This window comes from Cimex lectularius, unplaced genomic scaffold (assembly GCF_000648675.2).
Source record: "Cimex lectularius strain Harlan isolate CLEC.00 unplaced genomic scaffold, Clec_2.1 scaffold318, whole genome shotgun sequence".
Lineage (NCBI taxonomy): Eukaryota > Metazoa > Arthropoda > Insecta > Hemiptera > Cimicidae > Cimex > Cimex lectularius.
The window spans coordinates 78,186-103,823 of NW_019392890.1; the positions used below are offsets into that span (position 1 = coordinate 78,186).

Here is a 25,638-nt window from a genome sequence, read left to right on the forward strand (position 1 = left end):
TCCCCTGTTATCGGTAGACTTTTCGGCTCCTTGCTATCACTATACAGACAGAAACCCGACCCATCAGGAAACATTACAGTATGCCAATTGGTGTTGTCTTCTAGGGGATCTCTGCACCATATTCTTGGTCTACCCAGGGAGTTGTAGCCCCACTCAATATGGCACTACAGCGACGACGGGTGGTATAATGTGGTGAAGGCTCGGGGCCCTGAAAAGGAGCACCTCGTGTTCTTATCCACGTCCCTTTCTCAATCCAGGTTCCTTCACTCTTTCCTTTGACCACTCCCAACTCTTGGGCCCAGAGGGCGTGGCAACCTCTCTAAAACACAAGCTGTACTCGTGTCGGCCTCGGGTCGGCATGGGCGGCAGGTGCCTTATCAGAGCACATGAGGGTTGGGTACCAGATCCAGTCTGCATAGACGGGGGAGGGTGCATAACCATCTGTACTACGCGGTAACAGAAATGTTCGAAAATCCAGCCCCTGTTACGTGGTGACACCCCTGGCGGGAAGTTAGAGAAGAAGCTGTCTTCTATCCATGACCTTCGCAGGAATCTTGCGCATGACCACCGTTATACACCCGGCCTCAAGGGATACGGCGGATCGGACGGCAGCGTATAAGCGTGGAGGACGCTATGATTACGCTGACGGAGTTCCTCGAATGCGTGAGTAGTGGCGGATCCGGTAGTTTCGACGCTAGAGAAGCCCCAATACTCTGGGAGATAGAGTGGCCTTCTCCATCTAGGGCGAGCGCGGGAGACCGAGCTGATGTATTTCGCTTAGGTAGCCCTATGCGCGCGGCATACGGTCTGATGCTTAATTCAGACTCGACCTCTCGGAATGGGCAAGCGATTATGAATCATTTGTATTCATAAATGTTTTGCCAAATCATTTTGTACTTCATTTAGGATCTGGCGGGCACTATGGATGAGTTCCGTCTTGCAGCAATGACAATATTTCTGACCTACCTTACTGTTGAAATGTACGAGGCCCACTACCAGGCCTCCATTGGCACTTCCAGTCTTGGGAATCGGGCTAAACCCCGGGAGACTCCGCTTTGGGAAACGCCAACTGCCTCTGCGACTTCCACATGCCGGTGTCCTCGATTGTTCATTCTCACAATAATATTGAAAACTTCTAGTTCAATATGATTTCTTTCCATGGTTAAAGGGAATACAACTGGATTAAAATGGACAAAAGACGAGAAAAAATTTTTTTGTACAAACTGAAGAATCTTCATGTTTACTGTTGTTAAGTAGATCCGTTATTAAAAATGAGGATTAACATTTGTTTGTATTTTATATTTCGATTTATGCAACTAACAAGAATATATCAGTTAATTTAACTAAAATTAATAGAATAAGAATAAATTTAAAAAAACCCTTTTCATTTTTGAGTAGTGTACAATAAAAACCTTCTAAACGCTCTACTACAACAATCAAAACAGTTGACACATTTTACTCGCTGCTGAGCTCATGAACCAATCTCACATCGGGTAGCTTTCCTACGAGCTTTCTACATTGAGCCAAGCCTCTATTTGCCGAAAAAAAGCCCGGGTTTTTGCCCAAAAGTAAATGTCCTTTTGACAACCTTGCATGGCGTACTTTAATCTAGAGGAATGACCCTTCTTCACCGAGTCGGATCTTCGGGGGGGGGCACCTTTCGACAGGGCACTTGAAAAACGTGAGCTTCTCTGCCGATTCGGTCCACTTGGATCGCAATGTCATTGAACACTGAGGTTCTTTAGCGTGCGCATCTAGCCGTCAGGGCTTATCACATGTTAGATTCTCAAGTTAGGAGCGACTCACCTACGCGCACGGAAAATCTGTTTCTTCCGTGGGGTTCGGTGTAGAAGCCCACATCATCCGGGTGGGTTAACGTTGTGCACTTAACCAGTGCAGCGCGTAAAGGGATACCCAAAAAGTGGTCGAAATCCATCGGCCAAGGCTCCAGGTATAGACGACAAATCTATCTGCCTGGATGTAGGGGTTCCGCTAGCGTCGAAACCTCCGGATACTGTCCGGCCACGGTTTCGATTTTATTGGCATCTTTAACCACCCCTTATTTGGGGGGAGCGCGGTAACAGAGTGGTTAAGGCGTCAGACTCTCTGCTAGTAGATCGCGCGGTCGTGGGTTCGATCCCCACCGTCGCCTCTGGACTTTTCTGACGCGTAAGAGGACCGGTGGCCGCAATTGAAAGAAATTGACACGGCACTCATCAATGGAAGGGGCGGGATCGGATTTCAGTGACCCTGAATTTGGTCCCAACCCTCTTCAAAAATGAGTTTCTTCGATGGAAAACACCGGTACAACGGGTGCTCACATTCATATTTGTGTTGCGAGCCCTCCCCCAACATATAGAGCCAGGGATAAAGTACAATAAGCTGTACAGCTCAGTTGCAGTGTTCAGGAGGGAACTCCTCCAGTCCCTGGTATGCGGACAAAAACCACCCTTTAGAGGAGGCCATGCGTACGGTAAAGGCAGCCCAGACGACCACCACCGACAAGCATCCGCCCACGTTCACCATTCCTCACGCATTCGAGGGACGACATAGCGTCGTCTTAGCTCCTCGCTGACTGTACTCTCTCGGCAATCCGATCCATCCGATTCCCATGAGATCGGGAGGTAATTCTGAGATCATACGCAAGTACTTCTGTCCACGACCACGAATGAAACTCAAACTCTTATCTAGGTACCCGCCAGCCTATCAGCGCTGCGACTTACAAGGTTCAGTCAAGGTTTTTATTGGATTTTTAACGGTGGTGGTAGTTAAGTTGGGAGGATGGGACGTCTCTCCATTAGCCGCCTTGTCCGAATACTCGTTACCCACGAGAGCTTTGTGCCCAGGTATCCGGCAAATAACAACGTTTAGCCGAGACGCTCCAGTTTGTGGTATCGCTACTACAAGAACACAACAATGGGAGGAGCAGTTACCGCGCTGAAGGACACCATCTTCTTGAATCACCTAAGTGCATGTTACACCGCATACTATTCCGTCCGTAAACCCTACAGGGTGGTCGCAGCGATCATGAAATGGACTGTATCACGCGGGAAGAAAACCTGCATATCTTGATCCCAGTTTCAAGAATCTAGCTTGGGAAATTTGTGACAGCGTTTAGTTATTTGAAATGTTACGGCCGGGAAGACCCAGAACGAAGTAGGCCGGTTCCCCAGTGCGTGTACCCTTCCCAGGGTCCCAGCCCTACATCTTCGCCGGAGCTTTCCTATTGGACAAATCTGAGTCTGAACTCGCTCCTATTTCTTGCTGTACTAGCATCTAAGGATCCCACCCGATAGAAGTTATCCCGTTTTGGCAAGGAACTCCGCCTCATAGCTGAGGGTAAGCTACTCTTTCTGAACTTCGGGCTGCAGCACTCTCAGTTCAAAGCCCAGCCTGGCAATAGTGCTTGGTCTAAACGCTCCGGGCACAGCTCGAAGTCCCTTGTTAGTAAAACCTATCCTCGTGATATATCTTGACCTTTCGCCCGAAATTTATCCAGAATATTTGTTATTTAGTTATGATAGGTGCAGTTTTGAAATATTCTGGTACTGTAAATTTTGTCTTTTTTTGGCAGATGGTTTTTAATGATTTTCTGTTTCAGGTACCTTTTTAATTAGAAATATAATTGTTTTTGTTTTGTTTTTTTGTTTCAGGTAAGTAAGAAGGCACGAGTTTCCGAGCATGGACAAATTCAATTTCCCATTTTTCTTTACGTAAGTCAATATCTTAATATATGTAGACACTCCTAACCTATAGAACTCATCCGTATTGATATTGACACACCTAAAACAAATAATGCGCACAATATATAAAAATAGCGGGTCAAAAAACAAAACAAAACCAAAGTTGGCTGGACAAAACCCAATGGATCTGGAGTATGAAGACTCAGAATTTAGAGCAGAATTTTTTGCAATCTTCTATTATTTCATTCGCCGTTGAAAAGTAAAGAAAAAAAATCACTTTAATTCTGATGCAAATTACGAGTACCCTTTTACTCCTGTCTTAATTGGAGAAAAAATGAATTAAAATGAAGTAGAGACAACTCTTTTTTAGACATTTTTAAAAACACTACCAATCATAAACATAAATCCAACTTAAATCTAATTAATATTGTAAATATAATTTATTTATATGTTGGGTTAACTTTCAAAACTTAAAAATAAAGGTACCTTATTAAAACTAAAACCAAGTTCAAGCAGAAGTTAACTAAATTAAGTTAAAATTAATTAAAGTTAAAAATTACCAGAAACACTTTTATTTAAACCTTTAAATTAAGTTCTTAGTTAATTAAAATAATGTATTTGTTTTACAACTACAGAGCATTCTGAAGACTTAGAAAAGAGGGTTTATTAAAGAAAATTTTAAATCATTACAATTAATTAAGGTTTTTAGTTGAGATGAAAAAATATCAATGGCACGAGCGAGATTCGAACCCACGATCTTCGGCTTGATACGCCACTGCTCTACCACTTGAGCTATCGTGACTTCAATCCACTCGGACATCAACTTCCTATCTCAACCCACCTTTTGAATTTTCCCTCCTTTTTGCCATTTTTCAAATCAAATCCCGCTCGTGCCATTGACTTTTTTTCATCTCAACTAAAAACCTTAATTAATTGTAATGATTTAATTGGTCAAGCGGACCACGAAATTAGTGAATTTAAAAAATTTTAAATGTTGGGAGTAATGATTTTTAATTATGACAAAATGTCAAGTGATACAAGTTGTCTCGTTTTTTATGAATTTCAAAACCATTGGCTTTTATCTACTGAAACGATGAAATTACTTGTGAAATCGATATTAATCGAGTCTCTTGTTTGTTGAAAGGAATGTGAGCAATTGGCTATTAAACAAAGTTTATTCGACGAAAGAAGTTTAATATAACAAAGTCAGTCTCGCTCTTCTTTCAATCATGCTCTTTCTATAAATTTTGAATAATTCAAGAAAGTTTATTTCAACAAATGTAAATTTTCTCCATTTTTACTATCAACTTTGTTTGTTTTTATTGTGAATAAAAGTTAGAGTCACGTATAGGCAAACGTGGACGATAATAGAATAACTAAATCACTTATTCACATTTACGATAAAAAGATGTACAATACGGAATATAACGAAAGGCAAATGAAGTCCACGTTCGTAAATATTCAAAGATGGCGAGGCGAATTGCGCGGTAAACCTTAACCGCCTTTGACTCTGGCTGTTTTCCAGGGGTATTTGCCAAAAACAACAAGTTTTTTGATAATTTCTCCCTCAATACTTCAAACCGTTCGCGTATTCTTTATAACAATTCACATACATTACACACCAAAATAGATAACTTTTTAAAGTACTTAAACTGTATGTTCGTTTTAGTACAGATTAAATAAATAGGTTTTTCTACATATCGTCGGTTTTATTAGGTCTCTATTTTTACATTTATTGTTTCAAATACTGAAAACTTAAATTTATTTAATTGGATTTACTCAAACAGTTATATATTAGTTTTGGGCCTTTTTTTTCCCCCATCCACCTCCCCGTTTTACCTAAGGGAGACCCCATACCGGCGGAACTCGGCCACTAAACTAATTCAAATGGGATGCAATTTAGGGGATCTTATTGTGCTTTACGTCTTCCTTCGACCTTCCCCTGAAAGGGAAGACCCAAGGAAGAAGAGAATTTTTTTTTCTTATTATTAATTTATCTAATCTAATAGGTCTCCCCCTTGCTGGTTAATCATTTTGAATACACTTTCTAATAAATACAATATTTTAATAAATAAATAACAATTATGGGTACAAGGAGTAACCAGCCCGGAATTAAAAGTTCACGGAAACGCTAAGATCTAACAAGTAACTTATCATAGGAAGAAAAAGAAGAAAAAAGAAAGAAAGAAAAAACTAATCAGGTACTTTATCCACTATAGCTCGGCTAACAGGCTTGAGGACCTCAAACGTCCTCTTTTCTTTAACCAGTTCGTTGAGGGTCGGTGGCCAAGTGTGGCGGAAGAGGAGCTTTAGTGGTTCCCTCACACTCTCAAGGAGGGGGCAGTTGAATAGTCTGTGTTGGACACTGTCATCAACTCCGCAGTCGGGACACAGTGGACTATTAGCTCTACGGAATGGGTGCAAGTAAGCGTTGAAATTTCCGTGTCATTATTTGTGTGATCCAGAAATCTGGTTAAAACCACTTTGCTCTTGCTCGGTCCTCAATACTGGGTAGAAACTCGTGGGTTAACCTTCCCTTGGTGCTTCTGTCCCATCTTTCCGGCCACAACTTGTCTATCCAAACTGTTAGAATCTCCCGGATCTTCTTTCTAGGTGCAGTTCGTAGCCTTTCCCTATCTGACGCATTCAAATTTACCATTGTTGGCTCCTTTCTGTCTCTTAGCTGCTGGATTGCAATTCTACTGAGTAGGACAATGTCTATTGGTGCATCGAAAGCAAGGACTTGGAGGGCGTGAGTAGGGGGCTGTCCTGCAAGCTTTAGTCGTTCTCAGGAGCGCTATTCTTTGACTCGGCTCGAGGATGCTTCTACTCCTGCTTTGCAATTTTGTTCCGCTGCTCCTCCTTACGTTGCAATGGGGAGGTATACGCTTTTGTAAGTGATGGAAAGCGTCCTTGGACTCAGTCCCCATTTTGATTTCGAGATCGAGCTTAGTTTCGAGAAGACGCATCTCGTCATTTCTCTGATCTTGATGGCATGGTTTGTAGGACTTAGCTTTTCTTCCAAAACTATGCCTAGGTACTTTACCTTCTCGCTCAGCTTGATTCTTTTCCCTTCGATCTTAATCACGGGGCTTGTTCTTAATTTGCCTTTTAGCATTAGCGATTGGCATTTGTCAGGAGCAATTTTTAATTTGGCCTCTTCGCACCATGTTTTGATCGCCGTCACCATTGCTTTTGATTTTTCTTCTAGCTCTTTCTTCGTATCGGCCTCTATGATGGTGACAAGGTCGTCCACGAAAGCGACGAACTGAGCTACCATTTCCTCCAGCTTTTCCAGGAGGCCGTTGAAGACAACGTTCCAGAAAAGTGGGCCTAGGACTGATCCTTGAAGGCACCCTTTTGTGACATTTTCTGTCGTAACCGTTTGCTTCGTTGCTTTCTCAGCCCTTCTTTCGTTAAAATAGCTCACGATCAACTTGAAAATGTTTTAAGGGATGCCGTTTTATTTGAGCTCGTTTAACAATATTGTCCATTCAACGGAGTCGAAGGCGCCTTGGATGTCGAAAGTTTTTGGCCTGTTGCCTCAGATTGTCAAATTACTTATCAAAGAATAGGTAGAAACCTACACACACATACACAAGATGTGAAAGTTTTTTCGTTCCGCTACACTCGCAGTGGACGTGAAAATTTAACAGAAAACGCGAAATGCAGGTCTGCAGTCAATAAATTACATTTACAGACCAGACTTTATTCCCACTCCTAAGAGTACTAGAATATTCTTTGGAATGATAGGGGTGGAACCCAAGTTTATCATTTTACTCACCAGAAAAAAAAAGAAAAAAAACAGATCTCAGAATCGCACCGCAAATTAGTCGCTATTCATCGAGGTGGCCTTGAAACCCTTTCACGCTAGTCAATTACTTTCAATCTTCAGACATCACAGTTTCACCTCACAGTACTTCATATTTCGCGGAGTCTGGTTGAACGCCCCATTCAGACTAATAAATTAATTTCCCTCACCAGACATCACATGGTTGTCCAGAGTTGTCGCTTTTTATTCGAGGTGGACATGAAGGCATATTCACTCTGATGAAGCAATTTACACTAAAGCCTTACATGAGCTGATATTCCTCGAGGTCGGCTTGAACACCCCACTCACGCTATTAAATTAATTTCATTCTTTAGGCCTCATACTTTCACAACAGAAAAGCCAATATTACTTGGCATATGGTTGAACTTCATTTACGCTAATAAATTATTTTCGTTCTCCAGCCTTCATACGCAGAACAGTCGCAATCCCTCGTGGCGGGTTGGGAGCCAAATTTGTAATAACAAATTAATTTCATTCTTCAGACTTTCGATTGTCCCCTAGAGTAGTCACTTGACTATTCCTCAATGGGGTTGAAGACCCGTTCAAATTTATAAATTATATTTAAACACCACACTTCATTCCATTCCCCAGAGTAACCGACATTCCTCGGGATAGTATGGTAGAGGCATAAACATTCACGCTAATATTTTCACTCACCAGACATCACATTAGTCACTATTCATTGAGATAGGTGTAAAGCTCCATTTACCTAATAAATTATCTCCATTCTCCTGAATTGATACTCTCACCCAGAGGAGTCGCAAACCCTCGAGGTGGGTTTGATGCCAAATTTATGATAGTAAGTTAATTTCATTGTTCAAAATTCGTATTGTCACCTAGAGAGGTTACTATTCCTCGAAGGGGTTAAAGACCCATTCAAATTTATAAATTATATTTAAACATCAGTCTGCATTCCCGTTCTCCAGATTAATCGACATTCCTCGGGATAGTATGGTAGAGGCATAAACATTCACGCTAATATTTTCATTCATCATACATCACATTGTCACCCCACATTAGACACTATCCATTGAGATAGGTTTAAAGCTCCAGTTACTCTAATAAACTACTTTCATTCTTCAAATTGTTATATATGTATATGGCCACCCATTCACACTAATAAATTACTTTGATTCACCAGATTTTATATTGTCTGCCGAGGTAGCCTTAAAACCCTATTCAAGCTAATAAATTATTTTAATTCTCCAGACTTCACCATCGTACCCCAGAACAGATGCTATTCATTCAGGGGGGGCTTGAAGCACAATTTAAGCTAATCGATAAATTTCGTTCCACATACCCACATTGCCTCTCAGAGTAGTCGCAACTCCTCGGAATGGGCTTGGAGACCCACCCAAGCTAATCATTTACCTCCATTTTTCAGACATCATAGTGAAAGTACCATATACTTCATGGGGGGGGGGTGATATTCCCATCCACGCTAATACATTTTATTCTATATACATCACACAGTTCTCCAAAAGAGTCGATATTCCTCGGGGTGTTCTTGTAAGCTCCCATTTACACTGACAAATCATTTTCACACTGTAAATATAAAATTTTGAACCCTGAGAAGTCGATTTTTCTCTGAATGGAGTTTCGCTAGCAATTTACACCAGCCCAAAACCAAATACATAAATTCGCACACATTTAAGAGCCTTGGTAGTACTGAGATACTTGAATAGCGGCCCCTGTGGTGTGTTGCAATAAGTCAGGAGCCACTCTGTCCTCTCAGTGCATAATGGGCACCGACATGGCGTCTTTACCTCCAGGAAATGCCCGTGCGTAAGCCAAAATGATGAGCCTCGTAACTAAGGCCTTTTCCCTTTTCGACCGGTCTCCGTGGACTAGAAGACTAATTCCAGTCTTCATCGGCCGTAATTTGATGGAACTCGTTATTAAGATTAGCACGACTTCTTAATAAGATTGAATTTTCCAATTCCTGAAGTTATAACAGTAATGGCAAAAAACTAAAACTTTCTACTATAAAACATAGGATTAATTAAAGTAAGCGTTTTTATTTCGCAGATTCAACAGAATCTGGCAAAATTGATCCATTGAAACTTACTCAGTACTTAAAAATAACGTTTGCTAATGGCATTAAACAGTCGGTTTGGCTTCATTTACCGTGCTCAATGTCTTTAATCCTTTCCCTTAATTTTCTCACATGGAATTTCTCCCCATACTACTACGAGAAGCTTTATTGCCTAAGACAATACTTAGAAAATGAAAATCTCAACCGGCTTAATTTGGTACAAGTTCTAATGGTCAAACGGCCAATTGCTACTTAAACAACGAGGAATTTTTTAAATGTTTTTTTACCTTATTTCAGATTGTATTGGTTTGATTTTTTTATTTATTTATTTTTTCTTTTAACAAGGGTTCGCAACAGAAGAGGTTATATCAACCCTCGGTGTTTTTGAATAAAAGCGCATCGGTCAGAATGTCGGGTTTGCATTCAGGGCCACAGGATTCGAACCCGGGTCCTTTTCCTTAGAGACGAGTGCCGTGTCAACGCCTAAACTATTGCGGCCACCGACACCCCAGATTAATTTTAGTAATGTACAATTCCGTTGAATGATTATTAGATGAAATATTCTCACAAATATAAAATATTTCATAACCTTTTCCTATTATTATATTTTTGATATTAATAATTAAAATGTTAATACAAAACAAACTTTTGAAATGAAATTGACTCAACTTTTTGGCTTTGTTTAATTATACAATTTGTATGTTTTAACGCATTCTTTCTATTCTTGTTCCAACTAAATTATAGAAACGTATAACAAATTTTAAAATAAAAACCATTATATTTCGTAGTCCGGGTGTCCAAATAACTTCTTTGAATTAACTAATTTTTGAGTAAGGTACTAAAAGGTATAACAACAAATTATGTCCAAACTCTTCCCTCCATGCTGGAGGCAGGAAAGCGACAACGGATAGTTCAGTCTTGCCTAGGCATTGGAAGAAAAACAATAAGAAAAAATCCAGCTGAAAGCCAGTCAAATCAGATTTGTATCCATTTGATTTTTATTAGTATAAATTATTTCTGTTNCTGAAGATGACAGTATAAAACTGTCGAAAGCTCGGCGAAAACCGTAAGGAAGTTTTCTCTGTTTTGACCTCTTCCGACGATCCTCTGAAAAGACTACTTGTATCCAGCAGGTCGATAATCTAGTTCATCATAAATACATTTTTGTTTTAAAAGAAACAAAATAGAGGTGTTCCTCTGCAATTGTGTTCGTATTTTATTTCAAATCAAAATTCCTTTGATTTTGAGGCAGATCACCGGCTTCAAGGGGGTTAATCAAATCTTTAAAGACGGAATATACTCATTCCTTAAAGGACCCACCAATAAAGGAAAAGGAAAAGTGTAAGGGAATGAAAAAAAGAGGAAAAATTCGAAAGGGTTTAAGTTGAGATGGAGAGTTGGTGTCCGAGTGGATAGGTTCGAATCCCGCTCGTGACAATAACTTTTCATTTCAAACAATACCTTACATAAAGATTAATTAATTGAAAGAAATAATTTTGCCAATAGGCCACTAAATATAGTGAATAATTTTTATTATTTTTTTGAATGAAAAATACTTACTAAAAAATTAATTAAAATATTAAATAATTAAAATAATAAAAAATTAATTCACAATGAAAATACATCCATGAATTAAAAAATCCCTCCATGAACCATAATTATTAAAGTAAAAATTAATGGTGTGTTAATCGAAACAACCCACGGAATTTTTTAAATCAACGAATAATAAATCAAAACATTTTCGTTGTAGAAAGAGAATTTATCGCGCCTCCTTCTCCGCTGGAGCATTATTACATCGTAACGGATCCTTTTATTGATTCAACGTTGAACCGATTAAAATCATGATTTGGTATTAAGAATAAAATGCCTTTTTTAAATATATTGTTTTATTTATTAAAACGTTTAACAGAGACTCGAAGATTTCGAGAATGATCAATATTCTGTTTTACATGAGCCTGGAAGCAAACAATCGCAAGACAGACTGTTATTAACAATAATGACGACATACAAATGAGACAGTCAATAACGGCAAAATCAAACAACAAAGTTTCAAGATTATTTTATCATGAATTTCATGGTCCTACACTTCTCCTTCTGTTTACAGTTTATATGTTTGGGAAGGAATAAACAAGTTACAGATAACAGCTACCATGGTTTAATTTGTTAATGTGAAATTATACATGAGAATAAAATTTTGGTCAGACCAGACTATGCCAAATAGCAAACAATATGAATTTATATATCACAATAGTTAATTTTGTTAAACTTGTATCGTAGGTGGATCAGAACTTGTTTTACAGACAATATTGTGGAAGCGTAAAACTTTTGAAGAAAGAAAGTATCATAAAGAGGCAGAGAGACAAACTAAAAAAAGAGAAAATAAGAAAAATAGACAGAGGGACAGAGAAATTCACATAGGTGGACAAACAGGCAGACATTTATTATCTGTTAATTGTGAGTGAGCGAGTAAGTGTGTGTGTGAGGTAGGGAGAGAAATATAGAAAAATGAATGAATACCGTTGTATATAGTGTCGTTTACAGTGTGAAAATACATTCAGAAAAAAGAAATTAAGATAACGAGATTGAAATTGACATTGAGATCCAAAAGGAAACGGAGGTTAAGAATAAATTATACGTTGAAATAAAAAGGACAGAAAAATAAGGAGAGAGAGTGAGAGGGGAGGGAGAAAAAGTGAGAGAGAGAGAGAGAGAGAGAATTGAATTGAAACGCTCTATTTAAAATACTCTCATATTTAGGTCATATTGACCTTCCTTACAATCAACGAGTTCTGTTTTACATAAATAAATACAAAATAGACAAACAAAATGATTATGGAGCACAGATATATTTTTTGCTCTTATCAGTTTTATTAAATTTAGCATGTCGTATGTAATATACAATATATCTGACCTAACTTAATTGTGTTATACACAATGCAAGATTTCAGCTTACAATAGCTACAATTAGAAAATTTAAAAAAATGTGAATAAACATAAAATCCTAAAGTGGATTCATAAACAAAAATTGAAAATAGTGCAAAATATATAACCATTCAAAAATGGTTTTGCGGACGTATCTTTCAAGAAGTATTCGGTGAAAAAAAATCATGAAATTTAAATTATATAACAAAATGAAAGAGAGAGATAGGGTGTGAAGGAAAGATAGAGACAGAGGGGGTTAAATGGAGAAAAGTTATAAATAGAGACATAGTGAGAGATAAATATAGAGAGAGATAGAAATAGATAGAGAGATAGAGATAGATAGATAAGTAGATAGACACAGCGCGAGCGAAATCGAGAAATGGAGAGATAAAGAGTGAGAAATTTGGAAGTAGATACAAAAATATCGATGAAGATAGACGGATGGAGATGAAAGATGAAGTCAGAGAAAAATCAAGCTGAGAAAGAATGGAAGAGATTAAGAAAGAGAGGGGGAGAGTGAATGAGAGAGAGTGAGAAATTGCGCAATTGATAAAAAAAGCAATGAAGATTTGCTGGTATAGATGAAAGTGGAATAGGTTGTGTGAGAACAAGTCAGAGCCAGAAAGGGAGAGAAACAGGGAAAAGGAGATAGAGAGTGAAAAATTTTGAAGCAGAGGAGATAAAGATTAACATGTGAAGATGAAAGATGAAGAGTGAGATAAAAGTCATACTAAGGGAGGGGGGAGAGAGAGAAAGAGAGATATAGTGTATGGATGAAAGAGGAATATTGATAGAAAAGTCACAGCCAGAAAGAGATAGGCGAGAAAGTGAGAAAAGAGAGAGAGAGAAATAGAGAGGGAGAGACATTGTGAAATAGGTACAAAAATATCGATGGAGTTTAAGTTGTGAGAATAAATGATAGAAAATAACTAACAGACAGGCAGAAAATCAGACAGTGAGAAAAAATAGCATATTCATAGAATTTGGCCTACCTTCAATGCTCAGAAAGAGGCGAAAAAGCATAATGAAAAAAGAGAGAAAGATAATGAAAATCATTGTAAAAGAAAGGAAGAGAGAGACTGAGAAACTGAGAGACAGTGACAGATACACAGAAAGGGTTGAGAATGTGGCATAATGTGAAAATAGGGAATTAAAATGATGAGCAGAAAAAGACTTGAAAAATAAAATATAGAGCAAAGATGTGGAAAGAGAACGAGAGAAGTGGGAAAAAGATACCGACACATAAAGGAAATAGAATATCACAAAATAGAGTAAGATAGAGAAAGAGACAGACAGGTGAAAGAAAAAAGAGATGAAAAGAAAAGAAATACAATTAGACTCACAAATATAAAGATTGGAGATGAGTCTACTGAGAGTGAAATAAAGATTAAAACACAAACAAAATACAAGAAAATTGCGAAACATAATGGCTCATATAGAAGGAAAGTTAGTTAGTGAGACAGACTGAAGATATAGAAAACTGTTTAAAATTATAAAAATAAAAAGTACTACGAGTTTGTACGGAGTACTCAGGTGCCTTAAACAAGTGTACGTGATATTAAAACCCGAAATGCGTTAGCAATAAAAAGGAAATAAAAAAGTTTTGTAGTTCACAAAACTCCCATCACTGGAGATTTCAAACAATTAATTTAAAAAATGAAATGGAGTTTTCATAACTGCCTGGAACCCAAAAACGAATAATCTTGAGTGGTTGAAGTTTTTCTTTAATCATATGTTCTTTTTTACACCACAATGCCAGAACATAATTTTAAAATACATTTCCCGCTTCATAAATCAAGTAAAAGTTGGCAGTGGAGAAATCTAGTGGTGTCAGCCTGAGGAGATATCGACCCGGACGCGGGTTCGCTCCCCGTTCACCAGATTTCGAAGGAATGAAATTAGGATCCTATCCATTCGAACAATTAGTCGGAGATCTTACTCTGTTAAAAGTGTTTAAACCGTTATTCCTTTAATTATAAGGAATTATATTAATCACAATATTTCTTAATAAAAAATACATTAAAAAACAAGACATTGTCGTCCAGAACTGATATTTTTCATTATTAATTTTTTAAATCAATGGTTGACTTTTCAGCAGATTCCTTTGATTACCGGTTTTAGTATTTACAAATGTTGGGAAAACATTTATTTATGTGAAATTAATTTCAACAAATTATACAAAAATATATAATTCATCTTTTGTTCACCTGATAAGTAGCATAAACAAAGAATGCTCTTGAAATCTCTCAATATTGTCTCCATTTGTAATCTTTTGCGGAATACAATCTATGCACATACATACTAAATATGTTTAAAATAGTTCACATATAGTTGATATATAAATATACAAACGAATTATTAAATGTTATCCCAATCAAAATAATTAATTAATTTATTTGTAAATTTTTATATTTTTTATATTTATCTATTTGAAATAATTCTGTCAATTATTGCTATTGAAAATGATGATTTTTATTATGTTAATCTGCGATCATAAAAAAATATAATATTATTACTTGTGGCATTTACCTCTTTATTGATTATTTGTTTTGACAATTCAAATGCTTTTGTGCTTATTTTATTCCTGTAGTCCTCAATCACCGTGGTCGAATAGCAAATATAAAGCCTCAGCATTCTCTTTAAGGCGAACTATAATATTTCTAATCATTAATGTAAACTGTTAAAGTCACTAATTTCGAGGTCCGCTTGACCAATTAATACATTACAATTAATTAAGGTTTTTAGTTGAGATGAAAAAAACTTGATGGCACGAGCGGGATTCGAACCCACGATCTTCGGCTAGATACGCCGCTGCTCTACCACTTGAGCTATCGTGACCTCGATCCACTCGGACATCAACTTCCCATCTCAACCCCACTTCGAATCCCGCTCGTGCCAACAACTTTTTTTCATCTTAACTAAAAACCTTAATTAATTGTAATGTAAACTATTTTCTTGGGAGTCCCAAAAAGAGAAGTTTGAAATAGTGTTTGATGAATTGCATGATCTCCTTTAAGGAGCCAATTAACAATGATTTGAAATAATCATCACAAAAGAATATAATTCGGTGATCTTTGATAAAATTTTAATAAATTAAATAATTAAAAGATGAATTAAGCATGCTTGCTGGTCGATATGGTTGACTCTTTTCTCTCTCTCTCACTCTCTCTCTCTCTCCTCTCTCTCCCTCACTCTNGCAGAAGTGTCGCTCTCAGCGCCGTGTTATTGAGGCAGTCATAAATAATATAAGTTCGCTTCTTTCCTCAAACTCTCTCTCACTCTCTCTCTCTCCCACTCCCTCTCTTTCACTCTCTCTCTCACACACACTCTCTCTCTCTCTCTCTCTCTCATTCTCTCTCTCTCTCTCTCTCTCTATCTATCTCTCTCTCTCCCTCTCTCCCTCTCTCTCTCAGTCTTTCTATGTTGATCATACGATGTTTTCCATATTCCTCTGTGTACGCCAAGATTTTTGTTAGGTTAAACCCATGTTACTTTCCGGTATTGCAGAAGTGTCGCTCTCAGTGCCGTGTTATTGGGGCAGTCATAAATAATATAAGTTCTCTTCTTTCCTCAATCTCTCTCAAACACTCACCTACTCACAATTAAAAGATAATTAATGTCTGCTTGTTTAGCCATCTCTCTCTCACTCTCTCTCTCACTCTCTCTCTCTCCTCCTCCCTTTCTGTCTTCCTATCTCTACTTTTCTCTTTCTCTTTCCCTTCCTCTTTCTCTTTTTTCTCATTCTGTTGATCACTTTCACAGTCTAATTTATTCTTAACCCCAGTTTTCTTTTTGTTTCTTAAAGTCACTTTTCATTCCCCCTCTCTCTCGCTCTCTCTCTCTCTCTCTCTCTCTTTCTTTCTCTCTCTCTCTCTCTCTGTCTGTCTCTCTTTCTCTTTCTCTCTCGACCCTATTTCACTTTAATTATCATTCTCATTCTCGTTTTCTTTTTGTAGATTTCTCTGCCTATTTCTTTCTTTCTTTCATTGAAAATATGCAAAATGCACAATAAGTTGTGTAACCCGCAATTCATATTTACCCAAAGTAGTATACTATTTTGAACAAATGATCACACTTTTATGCTGTCTAAAGACAAATTGTTTGCTATTTGACGCAATTTGCTCTGAAGAAAATTTTATTCTACCCCTTCTCTCTAAAAATAAATTTGTCTAAACATCTAACAGATATATTAAAAAAATCCCAAGGATTTTTTACAAATCAAAGTAGTAGAATAGAAACTAGTATACGGTCATGTACAATTCTCACGTTTAATCGCTCTGTACATAGAGACAAACCATGTTGAACATATCGAGCGCTTTGAAACCGTTTGCAAACAGCGTATGTCCTATTCTGAATCATGCTAAACCCATGCCCCTTCCACTTACCATGCCCTAGATGCTCATCGACCTCTCTTGTGATTTACCTTACGTTATAGTCAACAATACTGTATGATCGGCGTTCTGGTTTATGTACATATCTCTAGTAGTTTTCATCATTTTCATGTTTAAGCTGTGTAACTTGTCAGTAATCAAACTTTACAACAAATTATAATAAGTGATAGTCTGTTTTTGATTTTTTCTTCTTGCCACAAAAAAAATTCATAACCCAATACGATTATGGTGCTTGATGAATCTTTACCTATCATATACGGAAAGAGAATCGTGTATTTTCTTGTATTCTTTCATTGTATGATTTTATTTGTTTTTAGTAATCATTGATAAATTATTAAGTGATAGGATAGATTTGTATTATTTTTCAAATTCTATTGCTTTATTTCTTCGTAAGTAAAACTATTCCAGATAATCGAAATAGAATGAAATGTGAACTGAAATTAAATGTCAGAAAATGTCCTAATGTGAGAAGAAACGTTTTTGGGTAAGGATTAAATTTTCATGTATAGTTGATTAAGCAGAAAGAAATTCGACAAGGTTTTTCGAGTGCAAAAGTGGGGACTTTGTTTTCAAAAGGCCCCCGACGCCAACTTCTCTTTACATTGTTCATAACATAAAAGGTCCTCAATTATCTCCAAATATGAAACCGGTGTTCGCACACTTAGAACTTTCTATAGAAGTTCCAGTCGTCCGGGTTTGAAATGGAATATTTGAAACGTATCTTCCCTTTAACGCTCCGAGAGCAATTAATTATCTTGAAAAATATGCTGCAATATTATGAAAACCTATGCTAAATTATGTACGAAAAAACAAAAAAGGCATATTTTTGTTCTCACTCCTCGTAACTGGAGATTTTTAGTAGTAATTTACGGCCTAATGTCAGAATGTAAGATAATCTGTCAAATAATAAAAAGTAAGTTTAAAAAATCCCCAACTAAAAAAATAATTTATCTCGTGTAAACGTATTCAATTTACTCCTTATCTATATCAATCCCAAAGCGTTTTTTTTCCATGACGTTTCAATTTCTTTTCATACAAAAATTTCTATCTAAATGTAAATATCAGATGACGGCCGGGTTTGTTTTTACAGAAAATTATTGTAAAGTTACCTTATGATTTTATTTTCATTTTTCGTTTTTTTCCTCGATTTTTTCTTTGACTCATTAACTTTGTAATAATAATTAAAAAATTTTCTTTAACAAAATATGATATCTAAATTTGAAGAAGTTTTTATTCAACTTAATAAATTCATTTTTGCTAATGGAAATTCGTAAAAATTTAACGAGATAGCACATTCTGTTGATGTATACAAATACAAAATGGAAATTATAAGTATATTTGTACTGTTAGTATACGTCCGTGATCTTCGATAAAATGTCAAAAATGAAACAGTTAATTCTGCTCGTTTTTCGATCGCTTCGTATCTCTTTTTCTCTATTTCCCTCACACTCTTTCTCTCGCTCTCACTCATTCTCTCTCTCGCATACACGCACACTCACTCATTCTTTCCATGTTTATTATTCGTATTTTTCCATATCCGAATGAATATTCCAAAATTGCGTGTTAGGTTAAACCATTATAACTCTTCACTAATTCTTTATCTTTCTCGCTCTTTCTTGCCCTTTCGCACTCTCACTCTCTTTCTTTCTCTCTCTCTCTCTCTCTCTCTCTCTCTCTCTCTCTCTTTCTCTCTCTAATTCGTATTTTCTACGTGTATCTTATGTACCTTTTTCCATACCCAACGTATACGCCAAGATTTTCTTATGTTAAACCATTGTAACTCTTTGGTCTTGCAGAAGTGTCGCTTTCGGCGCCGTGCGATTGGAGCTATTATAAATAATTCAGAGTCACCCATTCACTAAATCTTTCTCAAATACTCACTTTGGAATTAATTAAATGATAATTAATGACTGCCTGTTTGTCCGTCTCTTTAGTTATTTCTATCGCTCTATTTCTTTCCCTTTCCCGTGCATTTACTCTCTCTCTTAATCATTTTCTATGTGTATCTTATGTACCTTTTTCCGTATCCCAACGTAATCGCCAAGATTGTGCATTAGGTAAGGTTTTGGTTGAAATGAAAAAGTTAGTGTCACGAGGGGGACATACACTTTTTTATTTCAACTAAAACATTTCACAAAAAGAATAATTAATTGCAAGAAGTAATTTGGACTATAGACCCCTAAATATAATGGATTGTCTGTTAGGCTAAACCATTATAATTCTTCCGTCTTGCAGAAGTGTCGCTTTCGGCGCCGTGCAATTGCAGAAATTATAAATAATACAGAGTCACCCACTGAATCATTCTGTTTCACACACTCACTGGGGCACTAATTAAAAAATAAATAATTTCTCTCAATCTCTCTCTCTCTCTCTTTCTTTCTTTCTTTCTTTCTTTCTCTTTCTCTCTCTCTTTTTCTTTCTCTTTTTCTCTCTCTTTCTTTCTTTCTTTTTCTCTCTCTCTTTTTCTTTCTCTTTCTCTCTGTCTTTCTTTCTCATTATCTTTCTCTCTTTCTTTCTCTGTTTCTCTCGCCCTCTCTCTTTCGAAATTTCTTTCCCTCTATTTTAATCTCTTCACCTTTTAACTTTGTCATTATGTACAAACCGAAAATTTTCCTAAATAGACTTAAAAACCTCTCATTATACTCTCAATAATATTTACATTTTTAAATTACATTATTTGCAATCTCACGTACACTTTCGTGTCTTATTGTTAGACGTCGAGGATTATTCGGCACCGTGCTCGGTAAACTGCAGAAATTGAAGAGGCCGCATTTCTGTTTGTGATTAGCCATGAAAGCTCGTAGATAACGATCCGCCTTTGAAGATTACAGGCTAATGAAAACTTGATTCTCGACTAGAGGTTTCGCGGGTGATCACAGGGTAGAGGAGATGAACTTTTAACTTCGATTGAAGGAGAGTTACTACAGAGCGGTACTTTATCAAAATGAAACGTCAATTTGTCCAAATTAGTTTAAATTAACATAAATGAGCCAAAAATTGAATGATATTATTCTCCTTGTCTTTTTTTACCCCTACCACAGCTTTTAGGGATTTCTCCAACTTGTAAAAGTTTTTTCGTTAAAAGTTTTGAACGTCCAGGTCAATCCATAAGTGATGTACAGGATTACACATGGATCCAAAACATTGGCTTTTCCTCCTTCGGTCACATGATTGTTTTTGGGCCACGTCTGACGGAAAAAACAAAAATATATGTTAGCTTAGTATCTATTCACCGTTTTTACCTTACCCTGACATAAATATTCCCTACTTCAATAGAACCATCGAACAAGGCCTAACATGTTTCGCCATATATATATATATAATTTTATTGTAGTACCTATCCGGAATCCTTCTGGGATTTTTGCGTACGATCCCTCTTTCAATCTCATCCTTGTGTTCTGATCCACCACAAGAAACATCGATGATCCATTATTAAATTTAATGTCTCTTTTTGACAAATGGCTAAGCATAATAGGATTCCCGGTATAAACATTAATGCTTTCACAACTATTGACAAATATGTCGGCCTTGACTCATCCTGATATGCTCAAAAAGAATAATTAAAAGAATCTTTATTTTATTTCAGTTGAACTACAGTAATTCTTAATGTTGAAACACCAACTCAATAAGTATCACTTTTCGAACGTGTTGAATCGGTGTCACTGGGGTACTTGAGGATCCGTTTACACCCGCGGGTTTGTATGTTATATATATATTAAACAAAGACAATTCCGGGTAAAATGTGTGAAGCCAGTGCTGGCTCGTACGTTCCCGATTTTCCGACCAAATTCTACCAATGACTTTACAATATGTCTTCTTTTTGTGACGAATTAATAAGGAAAATGATTGGGTCTGCTCGTGACCAAAATGTCAGCCCGCTCGTTCATGTGTCAGGAGTGCCCAGTTATTGCAGATTATTAATTTGCTGCCTGCATAAAAATTTTATTACGGAAACCATGTCATATTTTTATGTTGACCGCACAGGGGCTTTCTTGTACTTCTTGGTACCGTACGTCTTAATATTAGCTGGACAAACAAGCCTGAGAATTTAGTTTTAAAGTAACTTAGTTTAGTAAATATTGGTCAATAGTCCATTATATTTTGTGTTCCGATTGGCCAAACAACTTCTTTCAGTTAATTAAATTTTATGTAAAGTATTGGTTCAGATAAAAAGACATTTGAAAAACAGCAAAAAAAGAAGAAAATTCTAAAGATAGGTTAAAATGGGAAATTGGTGACCGACTGGATTGAAGTCACGATAGCTCAAGTGGTAGAGCAGCTGCGTATCTTGCCGAAGATCGTGGGTTCGAATCCCGCTCGTGACACTGACTTTTTTAGAAATTATATCCTGCTAACTATAAAAAAGAATTAGATACTATTAAAACTATAGCCAAAAACAACGGGTATATAGAAATATTTATTGATAGGTTACTAGTTAAAAGAATAAAAAAATTAACTTTAAAAGAATCAACAATTGGACTCATCCACCCCACCATAAATGAATCATTAGGTTTCCGTTGTTTGCCATACAGGTGAATTATCGTAAAAAGTTAGTAAATTTTTAAACAAGAAGGTTTTAGAATAGCTTATAGAAGTACGAGGTCACATCCTTTCAAACATCCTTTTAAAACCTAAAGACAAGGTAGACAACTTGACAAAAAGCAGGGATTACCAACTCAATTGTAATGACTGTAATATTAAATATATAGGTCAAAGCGGTAGGGAAATAAAAACGATAGTAAAAGAACATTTGCTTAAGTCGAACAAATTTTTGGAATTCAAGGACCATCTAAAAGAAACAAAACATAATTTCAGTTCAAATTTAAATACAACAGTGTTACATAGTTTCAACAAAGGGAGAGAACTAGATTGGTTTGAGAAATTTGAAATTAAAAAATGTAAAATTGAACATGGTGATAAATGCATAATATTATAACAGATTTTGATCTACTGCCCATTTTAAATATGTATATAAATAATATTAAACGTCCAAATAATTAAACTAATTATTCTAATTATTATTATGTTTTATAATAATTTAATAATATTAAGGTATTATTTAATGAGTTATTTTTTATTTTTATTTTTTAAATTTTTTATCTTTAATCACTAATTTACAATTAATTTCTTACAGTATTTACTATTACAATTGTTATTTGTGTTATAATTCCCGCTTTTCGCACGTTCAAATTGAGCGCCATTAAAAACCCAGCTCCTCATTGGAACGTCGCGTTGGCGGGGGTATCAGCGGGTTCACTTCTTCAATTCATTTCGAGAGACGTGTTTGTGGAAACCCTTCAACCTGACGATGAGCTAAAGGCTCCAAATCCGGTTCGTTGCAAAACAACATAATGTGAGTAGGAACCATATTTTTTAAAAAGGACTGACATTTTTATCTCAACTAAAAACCTTAATTAATTGAAAGATATTAACTGGTCAAGCAGACCACGAAAACTATAAGTGAATTTAATAAGTAAAAATGAAGTATTTCTTCACTAAAGCTCTCCGTGGCCAATTCATTTGTCGCCGAGAGTCAAATAGATTACACGACATTTCAAAAATGGCAAAAAGGTGGGAAAATTCAAAAGGTGGGGTTGAGATGGGAAGTTGGTGTCCGTGTTGGCCGAGGTCACGATAGCTGAAGTGGTAGAGCAGCGGCGTATCTAGCCGAAGATCGTGGGTTCGAATCCCGCTCGTCACAGTGACTTTTTCATCTCAACTAAAAACCTTTATTAGTTCAAGGTAATATTTATTGGAATGGATGGTGTTCTGAAGGTAAATATTTGCAGAAACGTCTAATCGATTTTATTGAACGATATTTTTCAGTTTTTCACTCACTGATTGACGACTCTTCATCCTCTAATGATTCACTGCAAGAGTCGATGTTTGTTGGCAGGACATTGTAAAGTAGTGTTATGCTACGCCGTTAACGTAAAAGTTGAAACAGTGATTTTTGTGCACACATGGGACAGTGTTAAGTAAAAATCTCACGAAATCACTCTACAGAGTTCAATTTACTAGAAAAGACCGGGAGCAAATTTTTTTTTTCCAACAAAAAAAAACGTTTTGTGCGTGTTTTGGAAGTGCCTGGCCAAGGCAGCTGGGACGATATCGACTGAGATAACGTGCCTGAAATAAAGAGGTTCATTAACGTCATTCAGCTGAAACTTAAACGGCTCTTTCGTGTCAGGATTCGCCGATGTTAATTTGCTACCACACGGGTTTTTATCTCAAACAGCTACTGGTGGATGGGAAAAAGAGACATCCAAGGAAAATTGAATATTTTTGAAATTGATAAAAAGAGAATTAATTTGCGATTTTTAACTTCCTTTAAATTAATCGATAAGTTAAAAAGTCGTGTATTTATCCAATATTTGAAAAGGACTTCGTTGAAATAGTTTGAGAAGCTCTTCATCAGTAACAATATATACATGATATTTAGTAGTTTATTGACCAATTTACTTCTTTCAATAAATTAATCTTTTTATGTAAGGTTTTGGTTTATATGAAAAATTTAGTGTCACGAGCGGGATTCGAACCCACGACCTTCGGTTCGAATCCCGCTCGTGACACTAACGTTTTCATTTCAACCAAAACCTTACATAAAAAGATTAATTAATTGAAATATTAATATAATTGTGACTATTTTTAAAACATCGACACTAAAGATATACCACCAATTATTCATTCAGCTTTTTTGCATTTCTAAATGGTTTTAATAAAACAGTTCATGTACTGGAAAATTAAAAAAAAATTAAATTTACATTTCATACTTTCTGAAGAAGCATAACGAGAAACATTAAGGATTAGCCCATTCCATATTATTTTCACGTATTTTCCCTTCAAAATATTTTCTTCTTTGAAGCACTTAGGAATAATAAGAATAAAATCAATTTGTGAACTTTAGTATTTATAATTATTTTTAGTACCCTCAAGGGTATGTGAAGATTAATCGTACATAAATTATCCTCCGATTTTCTTTTGTCTCTAGCCATTTTTGTACTTTTATGGCGGCCTCTTCGATAAAGATTTCTGTATTTTCTGTTCATTCCAAGCTAATTTTTGAAGAGCTTCAGAATAAAATTCATCTGGCCCGATTCGGAGGACATCAATTACTGTCTATTAATGAATCCTGAAAATCTTCTAGTGAGTTTCTATGTGAATAATCCATAATTACTTATTATGATCTTATCTAAAGATTGAATTGAAGTGATTTCCGGATTTGATTTGAAAGTCATGCTCAGGTCTTTCCGGAAGGATAAAATCGTTTTTCATCTTTTCATTACAATTCACGCTTAAAAGTGTACTTTTCATTTTATTATTCTCAAATTTTCTTGGTTAGCTTGATCAATTAAAATCTTTCAATTAATTAAGGTTTTTAGTTGAGATAAAAAATTCAGCATCACGAGCGGGATTCGAACCCACGACCTTCGGCTTGATACGCCGCTACTCTACCACTTGAGCTATCGTGACCTCGATCCACTCGGACACTAACTTCCCATCTCAACCCTACCTTTTGAATTTGCCCTCCTTTTTGCCATTTTTTTATCTCAACTAAAAACCTTAATTAATTGAAATATTTTATTACTATTTATTTTTATGGCCTTATGAGCTTGCACATTAGCCATAGTACGATTCCGTTGAGTATTTCATCATATATATATATATATATTTAACGTGGGAAAGGTTGCGTGAAAGAAAATAGACCCGTGGCGACGGTGGGGATCGAACGTACGACCCTGAATTTTTCATTGAATGATGTAAAATTTATTTATAAAAATTAAATTTATTTTATTTCAATTTATAACTTTTTTATACAAACTCTACTTCATTTTTGCTATTCCTTAAGCATAACTTTTTGTAAACATCTGTTTAATAATTCAAATTTTATCTTCAAATTCGATTCACATCATTCAATAAACAGTACAAAAAAATTTAAAAAAACTTTAACTTTGCCGTAAAGACTTTAACATAACTTTCCGATGTAATCAGATGAACCAATAATTTAAAATTTTTTTACAAGGTATGAAAATTTAAAATAAAATTCAAAACTAATAAAAACTAAAAAGTTAATATTACTTAAAAAGTTAAAAAAATCATTTTGTAAAACTTTTTCTAGGGTTTAGTTTTTTAAAAGCATTTGTTGATGCAAAAAATACGGACGCATATTTTAAGCTTATAAAAAATAAATTGAAAGTATAAAAACTTTTTACCTAATTTTTTCTAAATTTTAAATTGTTGTCTAATTAAATATATGTACCTTAGGAAGATTTTATTAGCTCGTAAAATTGTATTTAGATTTATTCAACGGTTTTATGTGGATAGATTTTACGAAAATAGATAAGATAAGCTGTTTTTCTGCCCTAATATTTACTCTTTGTCTAAACTGCCTAAAAACACTGGAATGTTTTATTTAAATTAAATATTATTTCATGGAACATTTTTACACAAAATCAAAACTTTACATATCTCGCAGTATACTCGTTAAATATTTTACAAACCTTGACCATTTTTTCTAGTTTTTCTCCAACAGTCCCTGTTTTAATATTTAGACCATTATAAAAAATGAAAAGCATATCCCGATATATTTGAACAAACATGTTTAATGTAAATATAAGTTTTTATTTATTTTTTTTCGAGGGGATCCTTAAAATCCGCAACTCGTCGTAAAATAATTTAACTAGAAGTTCACTAACTTTCTCAAGCAAACTTTCAAAAAAACTTTTGTTTCGCAAACTTCTCTGAGTTTTCGTCGTATGTCGTTGAACACGTTAT

At 35.8% G+C, this 25,638-nt stretch overlaps 1 protein-coding gene across 3 annotated transcripts in view; it reads left to right on the plus strand.

The window, feature by feature from the left end:
* The window catches only part of LOC106669978 (synaptotagmin-7), a 378,922-nt gene that overhangs the window by 42,444 nt on the left and 310,840 nt on the right, over positions 1-25,638 (plus strand). Inside the window, exon 1 of one of the 3 annotated variants that reach the window (XM_024229098.1) lies at positions 3,660-3,713. The exons of the other annotated variants lie outside the window; for them this stretch is intronic. Coding sequence (XP_024084866.1) covers positions 3,682-3,713 — 32 coding nt within the window. The 5' untranslated portion in view covers positions 3,660-3,681. Of the gene's footprint in view, positions 1-3,659; positions 3,714-25,638 lie in introns of those variants that run through there. 3 annotated transcript variants of the gene reach the window in all.